The sequence below is a fragment of the Panulirus ornatus genome, chromosome 14 (assembly GCF_036320965.1).
Source record: "Panulirus ornatus isolate Po-2019 chromosome 14, ASM3632096v1, whole genome shotgun sequence".
Lineage (NCBI taxonomy): Eukaryota > Metazoa > Arthropoda > Malacostraca > Decapoda > Palinuridae > Panulirus > Panulirus ornatus.
In genome coordinates, this window is record NC_092237.1 from 50,809,271 (window position 1) to 50,822,421 (window position 13,151).

The 13,151-nt window shown below is 38.1% G+C and overlaps 1 protein-coding gene across 2 annotated transcripts in view; it reads right to left on the reverse strand.

Moving 5' to 3' along the window:
• Window positions 1-2,243: 2,243 nt before the first annotated feature.
• RhoGDI (rho GDP-dissociation inhibitor) overlaps window positions 2,244-13,151 on the reverse strand; it is a 36,863-nt gene continuing 25,955 nt past the window's right edge. For both annotated transcript variants that reach the window (XM_071669862.1, XM_071669861.1), the window contains one exon: window positions 2,244-5,361. In XM_071669862.1, coding sequence (XP_071525963.1) covers window positions 5,165-5,361 — 197 coding nt within the window. In that variant the 3' untranslated portion in view covers window positions 2,244-5,164. The remainder of the gene's footprint in view (window positions 5,362-13,151) is intronic.

Consider the following 13,151-nt stretch of genomic DNA (forward strand, 5'->3'; position numbering starts at 1 on the left):
AGAGATGTCTGGTAATAAAAAGAGTGTGGTTGAGAGTGCAGAAGACGGTGTTTTGAAATGGTTTGGTCACATGGAGAGAATGAGTGGGGAAAGATTGACAAAGAGGATATATGTGTCAGAGGTGGAGGGAACGAGGAGAAGTGGGAGACCAAATTGGAGGTGGAAAGATGGAGTGAAAAAGATTTTGAGTGATTGGGGCCTGGACATGCACGTCAACCCCGGTATACCACATCATTCCAATTCACTCTATTCCTTGCACGCCTTTCACCCTCCTGCATGTTCAGGCCCCGATCACTCAAAATCTTTTTCACGCCATCTTTCCACACACACACACACATATATACATTAACGCCCATACACACACATATACATATCAACATATACACATATACATACATACACATGTACATATCCATTCCTGGTTCCTGTGGGGCAGGGTAGTGAGAGGAATGTATGAAGGCAAGTATGAATATGTACATGTGTATATATGTGCATATGAGTGGATGGGCCATTCTTTGTTTCCTGGTGCTACCTCACTGACGCAGGAAACCGATTATGTACAAATTATTATTAATTTTTTTACTATACTCTTTAGCTGTCTCCCATGTTAGCAAGTATACATATATATATGAGAAGTGGGAGATCAAATTGGAGGTGGAAGGAAAACAGACAAAAAAGGCCACATTCATTCACACTCAGTCTCTAGCTGTCAAGTGTAATGCACCAAAACCACAGCTCCCTATCCACATCCAGGCCCTACAGACCTCTCCATGGACAAGGAAGAAGAATACTGCCTGCATATTTCCTGCAAGTTATAGAAGACACCCAAGATATGAAAAAATCCATATCTCTAAAACTCTAAAGCTACAAATTGATTTGTTGACAAATCATCCAAAAACTCTTGGTTTCAAAGGTCTTATATGTTAAAGTGACTGTCTCCACTCATACATCACTATCCAAATGAAGGAATAGAGGCAAACCAAGCATTTCCCCCTCTATGTCTCAGTCATCTGTTCTGGACTTTACCTTGCTCATGTAGGAAACAAAGACCACATGTGGAATGTATATGCATAAATGTACATATAACTTTTTCCCATCATACATTTGCTATTTTCTGCTAGAGCAAAATTGCATACACACACCTTATGGTACTTGGTCAGTATAGTAATTAAACTTGAAACAAAAAATAAGTAGACAGTATACTCTACACTATATTCTGTTTTATGCACATTGAGAAATATGAGGAAAGTAGGGTTACCAATGTTTGGCAAGACCCTAGAACATTTGTCAAAACTTTTCACTACCTGTCATAATACAAAAATGTAAGGATATTTTCTTTTGAGAGGTGTACATGCCTAGGCAGCATTATACCAGGTGGAGTGGAGCTTAACATGGTTGAAGGGCCAGTTTTTTAGTGCTTGTGAAGTCACTACATGGCATGTTTTGTAGTCAAATTTGCTGGGGTGGGGAAGTCTACAAGTATAGGGTGTCAAATTGTGAAACAAAGGCAAGCCTTTTGCTCCTACTCTGTAGTTGGTTTGGAAGGGAGGTGTTTCACTGTTTCAAAGAACAGTGATGAATGTATTGATGAGACTGTATTTGAAGTATTTGTTTTGCAGGTGTCAAAACTCTGTGGTTGCAAGGCAGATGACGATTGTTTCAAGTGCTGTTTTGTATTTTGCAGCCATTTGCTTTCATCATAGTGGATGACTAAGTAGGTGGAGCATAATTCAGGGTATAGAGAATGAATGTTGTTGAGGATAGTATTTCTTTCATTCAAAACTGGTACTGATAAGGGTTGTTTAAGACCTTGTGTTGATGTTGGTCTATGGGTAGTAAATGTTGTCTCATGTGTTATTGAGTATGGTTAGAGTAAAGTGGAAGTAGCTGAACATTCAGTGTTATGTGAAGGTGTCAGTTTGACTCACATTTTTCTGGGTTTAAGATGGTAAAAAAAAGAAACCTGAGGACTCCACTGTATTCTAAGGACTGGGGAAGTAAAGCCTTTATGAATGACTCCAGCTTGGCAGCCAACTGTAACGTTGGCTAACACAGCCTTGCCATTTTTGTGGAGGGTTGTCGGTACCTTTTGTATAAGGAAGTGTCAGGATAAATTGTTAAATGCTTTGTTGATATTTACTATTACCAGTATTGTGCAGTAAGGGAGTTGTTGTAGGCTAAAGCCAACCAATATGTATTGTTTTCCATAACTTATATGGGCTAAACAAGAAAAACGAGAGTGATAAAAATTATAAATATTTATTGCCCCCATAACATTTTTCTTCGCATATTTGATGGTAAACTTGGTGTTTCAATACTGGTTCTCTTCCAATAACCATCATGCCGACTGCCAACAACCATCTTTGAGTTTTTCTTCACTGCATATGACATGATTATCAATATTATCCAGAACCCAGTGAAACAAAAACTTCAGCTTCTGAATTGTACTCATTTTGCCACAAATACCAGATAATAATATCTGACATACAATGGAGATCAAAAAGCAATGCCAAGATTTTGGTTAACTGGGTTTCAGATAAGGTACATGCAAGTCATAACAAATTCATTACTCTAATTTTTGTAGAACACAAAATAGTGACCATAATTACAAATAAATAAAACTGGTTTGTAATTAAAGCATTTTTCCCTGAAGGTAGTTTTTCATACACAAATTCTAAGGAAAATCTTGCCATACTTTGCATGGACTTTCTTTTTTTGGGGGGTTATACCCATAATAATCTTTAATTTGAGGAAATAAAAGCCTCAGGTATGGGACTCTAGTTGCAGGTAAAATCTAAACTAGAAACCCTCCTTCATCTTTTTTGTATGGACTAGCTCTCTGACACTTTGATTTCAGGTTTCACAACCTGAGGAAAGAAAGTGAAGGTGATGGTGGGGTACAGGCAATTTCCATGTTATTCACAGTCATAACTTCTAATTACAAGCATCTGTACCTAGTACATGTCTCAAATAAATTCCAGGATAAAATAAATATCTGGCATAAAAATTTTGACGTAATATATCGTTAGTTTTCATAACTTTACAGAATGTAAGCAGAGATAATCCCCATGTTAGTACCATCCAACAACATTTTCAATCTCAGATGTAATACACAACTGACAATACTTCATATTCATTTGTAAAAATACAAAAGGCAACACAATTTCTTCTCTACCCTATAACTTCAAAGCTTTCACTGCAAATGCAACTGAATGGGATGATTGTGTCAAAGTGTCCTTTCTTTGACAGTGTTACAAATGGAAGAACCGATTGGATTATATTATGTTAAGCAAAATACAACAGACCAAATTCAAAATAATGTACAAACACGACGCATCACATCTAAATACATATTGCGCAGTAATCAACTTAAAGGCACTACCAATAACATCACCAGGTTAAACACTTAGGCAAAGCCATTGCTGTTAAAAAAGTGGAAAAGTAAGTATGAAAGCTCGTACCAAAATTATATCACAGAATCAGGAATTATCTGTAGGCTATGGAACTGTTATGAGAGCCACATATAGGCACAAGCCTTCATATTTCATATGCTGTGATTCTTGTAAACAAAGGTGTGTGTTGTTGACAGTGAACAAAATTAATTTCAAATTAATGGGACAGCATGGCCCTGGCCTACTGATTCCATGGTAGGAAGTTTCAAGTAAAAAACTTACAAAGGGCCTATAAAGCTGTGTAATACTTGCTGTTTTTGTGCTGGACTTCAAGGTAACTGCACAAATATTGGAATAAGGCTGCAAATCTTGCAAGAATCTTAATTCTGTTTTACTCAGAGTATTAAAAAAGATATAACTCTATCTTAAGAACGATCACAGTGATTCTACTTCAATAAATACTTGGAACATATCCCACAGAATGGGAGACTATCAGTTTGTTGACTAATAGGTAGAATATGCATAAAAACTAGTAACTCCTGTTCACCATTAAATGGTTATATAATGACTAGTTAAGCTTCAGTAACATTCCAGATTGGATGACATATGCCGTCCAAAAAATTAAACAAACTTTTCTACACATTACTCATACTTCCCAATTTGTGCACTTGTACAGATTTTGGTTTTTACACCATTAATGGCACAGCTTTTTCACAGCAGATAAATCAGGTTCACAACTGAGAGAAAACTTTTTAACTTTTCCTTATCACAGGTTAATGAAAAAAGTGTTAGAAGTATTTAAAGATATTTCCCTGGATTCCAATGCACCTGGGCACAAAGACAGAGACCTAGGCAAACAAATTACTTAAAAAAATCTTCAACAGTAAATAGTTCATAAAATCAAAGGTTTATAGCATTATTGCATAAATACCCTTCCATATAAGCAGTAAGGAATGCCATTTATACATAACTGGTTTATCAAATAGGCTCACAATCATGAGATACAAACTAGCTTAGTACTACAATACCATGACTGGGTACAAAATCACTGGGTTTAGATTTCTATTTAATCCACCACTAACTAGAGAAACTCTAACTGGTTAAAAAAGTTGTGCGCTTTACCCGCCAATGGTCACCTACAGCGTGGCAGCCTCACAATAAGGTTATGGGCAACAAACCATGATTGGGGGCAGATTATCAATGGAAAATCACCAAATAAAACTTGGAATACTAACCCTAATGCTAGAGACTTACTCTACCTATTGGGTACATAAAGAAAATAAAGGTGAAGGTGCAGCATTATCAACTGCTGGAAGATGAAGCAGGTCATCAGGCTCTTGAGATGTCAGCATACCTACAAGGATCAAATCTTATGATGGTGATATCAGCATACCAACAAGAGCTTACAATTTAATTTCCTATTGTCTAAATGCCTGAGCACACAAACCTTTATTTGTAGATATGCATAAAAGGTAAGTTAACATATCTACAAGTTTATACTTGACTTGGTCTAAATTTTGAAGAATTATCAGAGCCAATAATTTAGAAGCACAAGCAATTTCAGCACCATATTTGAGAGATGCATTCAGCTGTTTTTCAGCAAGCTATCTCTTACCTTTTCTGCCATACTCATGAACTCTGTCCATCACCAAATCTCTTTTATAAAAAGCCAATGTACTTTCTAAAGTCCCTGACTGAACAACATTTGCTAATCAACAAACAAAAACAACCCTAAGTTCTGTTATCATAAATGCTACAGTTAAGGATACTCTTCAGTTCCAGTCCTTCTTAATCTGAAAGGACCATTCCCACTTGAGATGTTCATTTCCATCATCATCTGTGAAAAATGACTTCACTGTGTAATGTCCCCGAGCAATCAATCCTGAAGGAGCATCTTCCATGGGTGTTGTGTACGACTGAATATCCTCCTTTGGAGCATAAGAACCAACCATGTGAGTCATCTTGTCCACTGTTGGATGTAACAAATGTTAGGGACAGTTTTTGGAAGTGAAAGTTTTTTAATCAAACAAACATTTTTTTGGAGAATATCATACTCATTAAATATTATGCACTTGTCAAAGCTTATCCTTTAATAGTTACTATGAGAGAGAGAGAGAGAGAGAGAGAGAGAGAGAGAGAGAGAGAGAGAGAGAGAGAGAGAGAGAGAGAGAGAGAGAGAGAGAGAGAGAAATAAATCCTCCATAATATTTCCCATTAAAAAAAATCAACATTACATTCATTAACAGCTCCACCCATATGAATACAAATAAGGTTTCCAACCACAATTTCAAGGCTAAGTTCTAGGTTGGGGTGGATGTGCAGGGGCATGAATGGGTGCCAAACCCCCTCACAGGCCATAGTACACCCATAAACCCTCTAAGCATAGGAAAGGGAAGTTCCCAGTTTCCATAAATGTTGCCACCAAGGCCACAAATTTCTCTATTTTTGCTGATATATGAACCTATACATGTAAATATAAAGTATGTGAAAATTATATTGATAATAGAAATCATAAACAATTCATCCACTGTCATCTCTAACATTACAAGAACATCAATTTGTCCATAGAAGCTAACTTGTCTTTTATACAAAAAGCTAGATAAGTGATGAGCAGTACACACCAGCCCAGTCATAACGTCAAAATCTCATCAAGTGCAATCATAAGTACAGTATTCTGCAAGGGTTAAAAATCTTTTTCAGACAAGGAAAAATTATCAAATATGTGTGGAGAGTAGGAATAACCATTATATTCACAATCTGATATAAATCTTTTTTTTCTCTATCACAAAAAGGATTCACATCCATGTATTTAGTCTTCTTCTCTTACTGCTATGCTCTCATAAGCTGCCTACATTGTCCCTTAAAGGTTTTTGTGTGACTTCTGACTATTTCTAAGAAAAGCCTTTGCCTTATATGCCTTCACTGTCAGGATGAAGTCACAGCATTGTTGTGAGCAATCCCCATTTTATGCATCACTGCACCCCCATTTTCTATGGTACTCATTCTTAAAGATATATGATTTCTTATGGAAATTTAATTATGTAAAATTCAAGGTTCTAAATTTACAGCAACATATTCAAATTCAATATCTAAAAACAGCTGTGAATACAGAGTTTCAAATTAAGCAACATTGGGGGAACAGGGAGTTGATGAATCAGAGATTTTGTCAGATTATGGGTCCCTACATAGCCAAAAGGGCCTGCTAACATCTCAGATAAATCATAACAACCTGCAGAGTTCCATTATCACAGTACAAGATTTAAAGGGAGTTTTACATATCAAAATAAGTTATCTATCATATTTTCAAAATTCTTCCTTGTTACAGACCCCGAAATGTTCAATGCTTACTCTACAGGCAGAGTAAGTTATTACACCCAAGTGCTTAAAACCACTGGCCTTAGAGCCTATTCTGGTGGGTTGTCTTGACACACGCACTGTCCTATATTCAGCAATTCAAAAGAGAGCATATAAAAGCACCATAAAGATAAGCAAATGCTTAAGAATTGTCCACACAAAACTACGGAGCTGTAAAACTCACAAAAAATGAGTTCCCTTTCTTTGAGCACCAGTACCCAACAACATCTGGATTATGGGGGTTACCAAAGTCTGGAATGCCAGACTGGAGAAGGTAGGGTGTAACTCTATGAAAAGTATCAAGGGTTAGATACCTCCAAAAAATGTAAAAATCATGTTCAGCCAAAATACATCCAAATATATGAATCATGAAATGCTGAGAAGGGAAGCAGTGGCTGTGTCATAAGTGAAACTATGTATCATTCCTGATGATTCCTCAAGCTTGTACAGTTGATATTACATTACTAGATCACAATTCAATGTGTATAACAGTAGCTTCAGTGCAGTATGTCATAGAACGTGAGTGAAATACTGTAATGCAAAACATTTCCAAGAAATTTCCATTACTGGGGTACTGACTGGTGTGCTGGTGAGATGAGTTCCCGACAAAAGACAGCAACACAAAACTTTTGATAAGCTCTTACAAGTTTTAGAGTTCAGATTTGTGTCAAAATAATTCATATCCAACAAGTGTACCTCATGTATTTTGGTGTTTGGGGATTGTTCTAATGAGAGCACTAGGACAAATAAGTTATGATTTTCTTTGACTGGCTATGAATCTTTTCTTACCTCATATCAAACATTGCTGCACTAGCTCAATACGAAGTTCACAATTTTGATAACACTACCATTGTGTGTGTGTGTGTGTGTGTGTGTGTGTGTGTGAGAGTGGGGGGGGGTATATATATATATATATATGTGTGGAAGTCAAGAACATTATCTCGGAAAGCAAAAATGGGTATGTTTGAAGGAATAGTGGTTCCAACAATGTTGTATGGTTGCGAGGCGTGGGCTATGGATAGAGTTGTGCGCAGGAGGATGGATGTGCTGGAAATGAGATGTTTGAGGACAATGTGTGGTGTGAGGTGGTTTGATCGAGTGAGTAACGTAAGGGTAAGAGAGATGTGTGGAAATAAAAAGAGCGTGGTTGAGAGAGCAGAAGAGGGTGTTTTGAAGTGGTTTGGGCACATGGAGAGAATGAGTGAGGAAAGATTGACCAAGAGGATATATGTGTCGGAGGTGGAGGGAACGAGGAGAAGAGGGAGACCAAATTGGAGGTGGAAAGATGGAGTGAAAAAGATTTTGTGTGATCGGGGCCTGAACATGCAGGAGGGTGAAAGGAGGGCAAGGAATAGAGTGAATTGGAGCGATGTGGTATACCGGGGTTGACGTGCTGTCAGTGGATTGAATCAAGGCATGTGAAGCGTCTGGGGTAAACCATGGAAAGCTGTGTAGGTATGTATATTTGCGTGTGTGGATGTATGTATATACATGTGTATGGGGGGGGTTGGGCCATTTCTTTCGTCTGTTTCCTTGCGCTACCTCGCAAACGCGGGAGACAGCGACAAAGTATAAAAAAAAAAAAAAAAAAAATATATATATATATATATATATATATATATATATATATATATATATTATTATTTATTTATTATACTTTGTCGCTGTCTCCCGCGTTTGCGAGGTAGCGCAAGGAAACAGACGAAAGAAATGGCCCAACCCCCCCCCCATACACATGTATATACATACGTCCACACACGCAAATATACATACCTACACAGCTTTCCATGGTTTACCCCAGACGCTTCACATGCCCTGATTCAATCCACTGACAGCACGTCAACCCCGGTATACCACATCGCTCCAATTCACTCTATTCCTTGCCCTCCTTTCACCCTCCTGCATGTTCAGGCCCCGATCACACAAAATCTTTTTCACTCCATCTTTCCACCTCCAATTTGGTCTCCCTCTTCTCCTTGTTCCCTCCACCTCCGACACATATATCCTCTTGGTCAATCTTTCCTCACTCATCCTCTCCATGTGCCCAAACCACTTCAAAACACCCTCTTCTGCTCTCTCAACCACGCTCTTTTTATTTCCACACATCTCTCTTACCCTTACGTTACTCACTCGATCAAACCACCTCACACCACACATTGTCCTCAAACATCTCATTTCCAGCACATCCATCCTCCTGCGCACAACTCTATCCATAGCCCATGCCTCGCAACCATACAACATTGTTGGAACCACTATTCCTTCAAACATACCCATTTTTGCTTTCCGAGATAATGTTCTCGACTTCCACACATTCTTCAAGGCCCCCAGGATTTTCGCCCCCTCCCCCACCCTATGATCCACTTCCGCTTCCATGGTTCCATCCGCTGCCAGATCCACTCCCAGATATCTAAAACACTTCATTTCCTCCAGTTTTTCTCCATTCAAACTCACCTCCCAATTGACTTGACCCTCAACCCTACTGTACCTAATAACCTTGCTCTTATTCACATTTACTCTTAACTTTCTTCTTCCACACACTTTTCCAAACTCAGTCACCAGCTTCAGCAGTTTCTCACATGAATCAGCCACCAGCGCTGTATCATCAGCGAACAACAACTGACTCACTTCCCAAGCTCTCTCATCCCCAACAGACTTCATACTTGCCCCTCTTTCCAAAACTCTTGCATTTACCTCCCTAACAACCCCATCCATAAACAAATTAAACAACCATGGAGACATCACACACCCCTGCCGCAAACCTACATTCACTGAGAACCAATCACTTTCCTCTCTTCCTACACGTACACATGCCTTACATCCTTGATAAAAACTTTTCACTGCTTCTAACAACTTTCCTCCCACACCATATATTCTTAATACCTTCCACAGAGCATCTCTATTAACTCTATCATATGCCTTCTCCAGATCCATAAATGCTACATACAAATCCATTTGCTTTTCTAAGTATTTCTCACATACATTCTTCAAAGCAAACACCTGATCCACACATCCTCTACCACTTCTGAAACCACACTGCTCTTCCCCAATCTGATGCTCTGTACATGCCTTCACCCTCCCAATCAATACCCTCCCATATAATTTACCAGGAATACTCAATATATATATATATATATATATATATATATATATATATATATATATATATGCTAATTTTGGTATATTCTGGGGTTCTGTCATCCCAATCTCCTTTAGTTATTTTCTCTCATATTTTCCATGTGTAGAAATATCAATGCTCATTCATGCATTTGGTAAGAACCTTCAGAAGATGACTGTGTAGAAAAAATATATGAAAAAGCCATTCTATCATGTAATTTTATAGATTAAAAATGGAATGTTGGGTGAGAACTAGGTAAAGATTCCATTCTCTTTAGCTATTTTCGGTAATATTTTATTGATTTTTATTTTGCTTTGTCGCTGTCTCCCGCGTTTGCGAGGTAGCGCAAGGAAACAGACGAAAGAAATGGCCCAACCCACCCCCATACACATGTATATACATACACGTCCACACACGCAAATATACATACCTATACATCTCAATGTACACATATATATACACACACAGACACATACATATATACCCATGCACACAATTCACACTGTCTGCCTTTATTCATTCCCATCGCCACCTTGCCACACATGGAATACCATCCCCCCCCCCCATTTGTGTGCGAGGTAGCACTAGGAAAAGACAACAAAGGCCCCATTCGTTCACACTCAGTCTCTAGCTGTCATGTAATAATGCCCAAAACCACAGCTCCCTTTGCACATCCAGGCCCCACACAACTTTCCATGGTTTACCCCAGACGCTTCACATGCCCTGATTCAATCCATTGACAGCACGTCAACCCCGGTATACCACATCGATCCAATTCACTCTATTCCTTGCCCACCTTTCACCCTCCTGCATGTTCAGGCCCCGATCACACAAAATCTTTTTCACTCCATCTTTCCACCTCCAATTTGGTCTCCCACTTCTCCTCGTTCCCTCCACCTCCGACACATATATCCTCTCGGTCAATCTTTCCTCACTCATTCTCTCCATGTGCCCAAACCATTTCAAAACACCTCTTCTGCTTTCTCAACCACGCTCTTTTTATTTCCACACATCTCTCTTACCCTTACATTACTTACTCGATCAAACCACCTCACATCACACATTGTCCTCAAATATCTCATTTCCAGCACATCCACCCTCCTGCGCACAACTCTATCCATAGCCTACGCCTCGCAACCATACAACATTGTTGGAACCACTATTCCTTCAAACATACCCATTTTTGCTTTCCAAGATAATGTTCTCGACTTCCACACATTCTTCAAGGCTCCCAGGATTTTCGCCCCTTCCCCCACCCTATGATTCACTTCCGTTTCCATGGTTCCATCCGCTGCCAGATCCACTCCCAGATATCTAAAACACTTTACTTTCCTTCCTTTCGGTAATATACTTTCTAAAAATATAGATGATTACTAAAATCATGAAAATTAATTTACTGTATCATTTTATTGATTACATGTTGAATGTTTTGAATCATATAGGCTTCTCTATATTTTTTCTGAAAATATAGATAACTGTCACTTCATGCATTACCGAAGAAAACTGTGAAGGAAAACATACAAGAATAATACATTTAAAAAACAATCACCAACTAAAAGATCAATGTTTTGAGCAAGGTCAGTATAGGCATACATGATATATGGCAATTCTAACTTGACCACTACCTCGCTAACGTAGGAGGCAGCGACAAAGTATAATAAATAAATGATAAATGTTGATAATCATTAGTCTATACTGACTGTATGTACCCACTATACATGTTTATGATTTATCTGTTAATTTTTCAGGAGATTTTAAGGGTAATATCTGATGTGCTATGAGAGGCATCTGGTTCTTCACCCAGTATTTACACTGCAAGCCATTTACAAAATTCTGCGACAGTGCTGTAACATAAATAACCTCACCTCTTATGCAGATATAATTTTTTAGAAAAGACAATAAAAATGCTACTGAATTTTGAGCAGAGCTCTTATGAAGTTTACTGATTTCATTCAAAGGATCAATATGCATTAGTGGAGGCAAGATGCTTCTGGAAAAATAAAAGAATCAAAATTAAAAGCAATACAAATGCAGAAATGATTCACTGATTAGTTTTCATGCAAACAGCATGTGGAAGTTATAGCAGTAATGTGTACTGTATTGTATCAAGGACAGTAAGACAAACACAAGTACTTAAAAGAGGTCTGAGCATCAGCATATCCACTGCTAATATGGTAGTTGCTGGAACAGTGTAAAACCTGGTTAATCTGCTTAAATTTGCAGATGAGTATGTGGTATCAACTGGACTCTTTGGCACCACAAAAACATAAAATACAATTACCATATCCTTCTTACTTCTAATTTCATAATATGTAAGGTTTATGGTTAATTCCAGAATGAATATTTTGCAGACATTTATCTTAAATCTCTGCTATGCAATATCAAAAACTGGATGTACAACAGTTTTCTCCAAACTCCATGAGGACAGTAACAAAGATATAGGCAAAGTTGCTTTCTTCCAAGCGCATAATTATCATGAGGCTGTTATAAACAAGCATGAATGTCCAGCTGGGTACCTCAATAGTAAAACAATAGTCTTGTTTTGAATTGGTCAAGGATTTAGTTCTCAGAAAAGGTAACATTTAGATTAGATCATCAGAGAACTGTTGCAATTCCCTACAATTATTCTATTTTCCATGAGGTGCTGCTTAACTTCTACAGCCATACAGACTCGCAGGGCATTATCTGTTGTATGCTCATGGGATAATCACTACTATGTCAAAGGCCCTCACTAAGTTATCCCTTCTTACCTCACATAGGTGCCATGTTCACAAAGTGGGAAATGGTATATGGGATGTTAACATGCATGAACATCCACAGTATTAGTAACAATACTAGACAGTGGCATAAAATTTTGATAGAGTCTAATATTCATAACAATGAAAAAGTTATAATGAAGACTTAACATTCAATTTTTTTTTTTTTTCATTGCCAATATCTGGAAGCAATTTGTTAAAAGGACAAATCAACTGTCAGGTATCAATTACATGCGAGTGAACTCGCCTGTCAATGGGGACCATCATCATGAAGGTTCAGCTATCACTTGTCAGATGCCAGAACTCTATCTGGGTCATCTCTACTTATGCTAGCCCACGAGCGATGACAATACTTCTTTTATTTCTTCCTCTCAACTCATAATTTGTTTCTGTGTGTGTTACCATGAAAGAAGCCAACTTGATGCTTGTGTCAATCTAAGGATCCAGTCTGGAGGATTACACGGCAGACAAGTAATAAATAAGGTGGCAGAGAGCAGACTAAAGGTCTTCATGTGTACCTGATCTGAGCAGCAA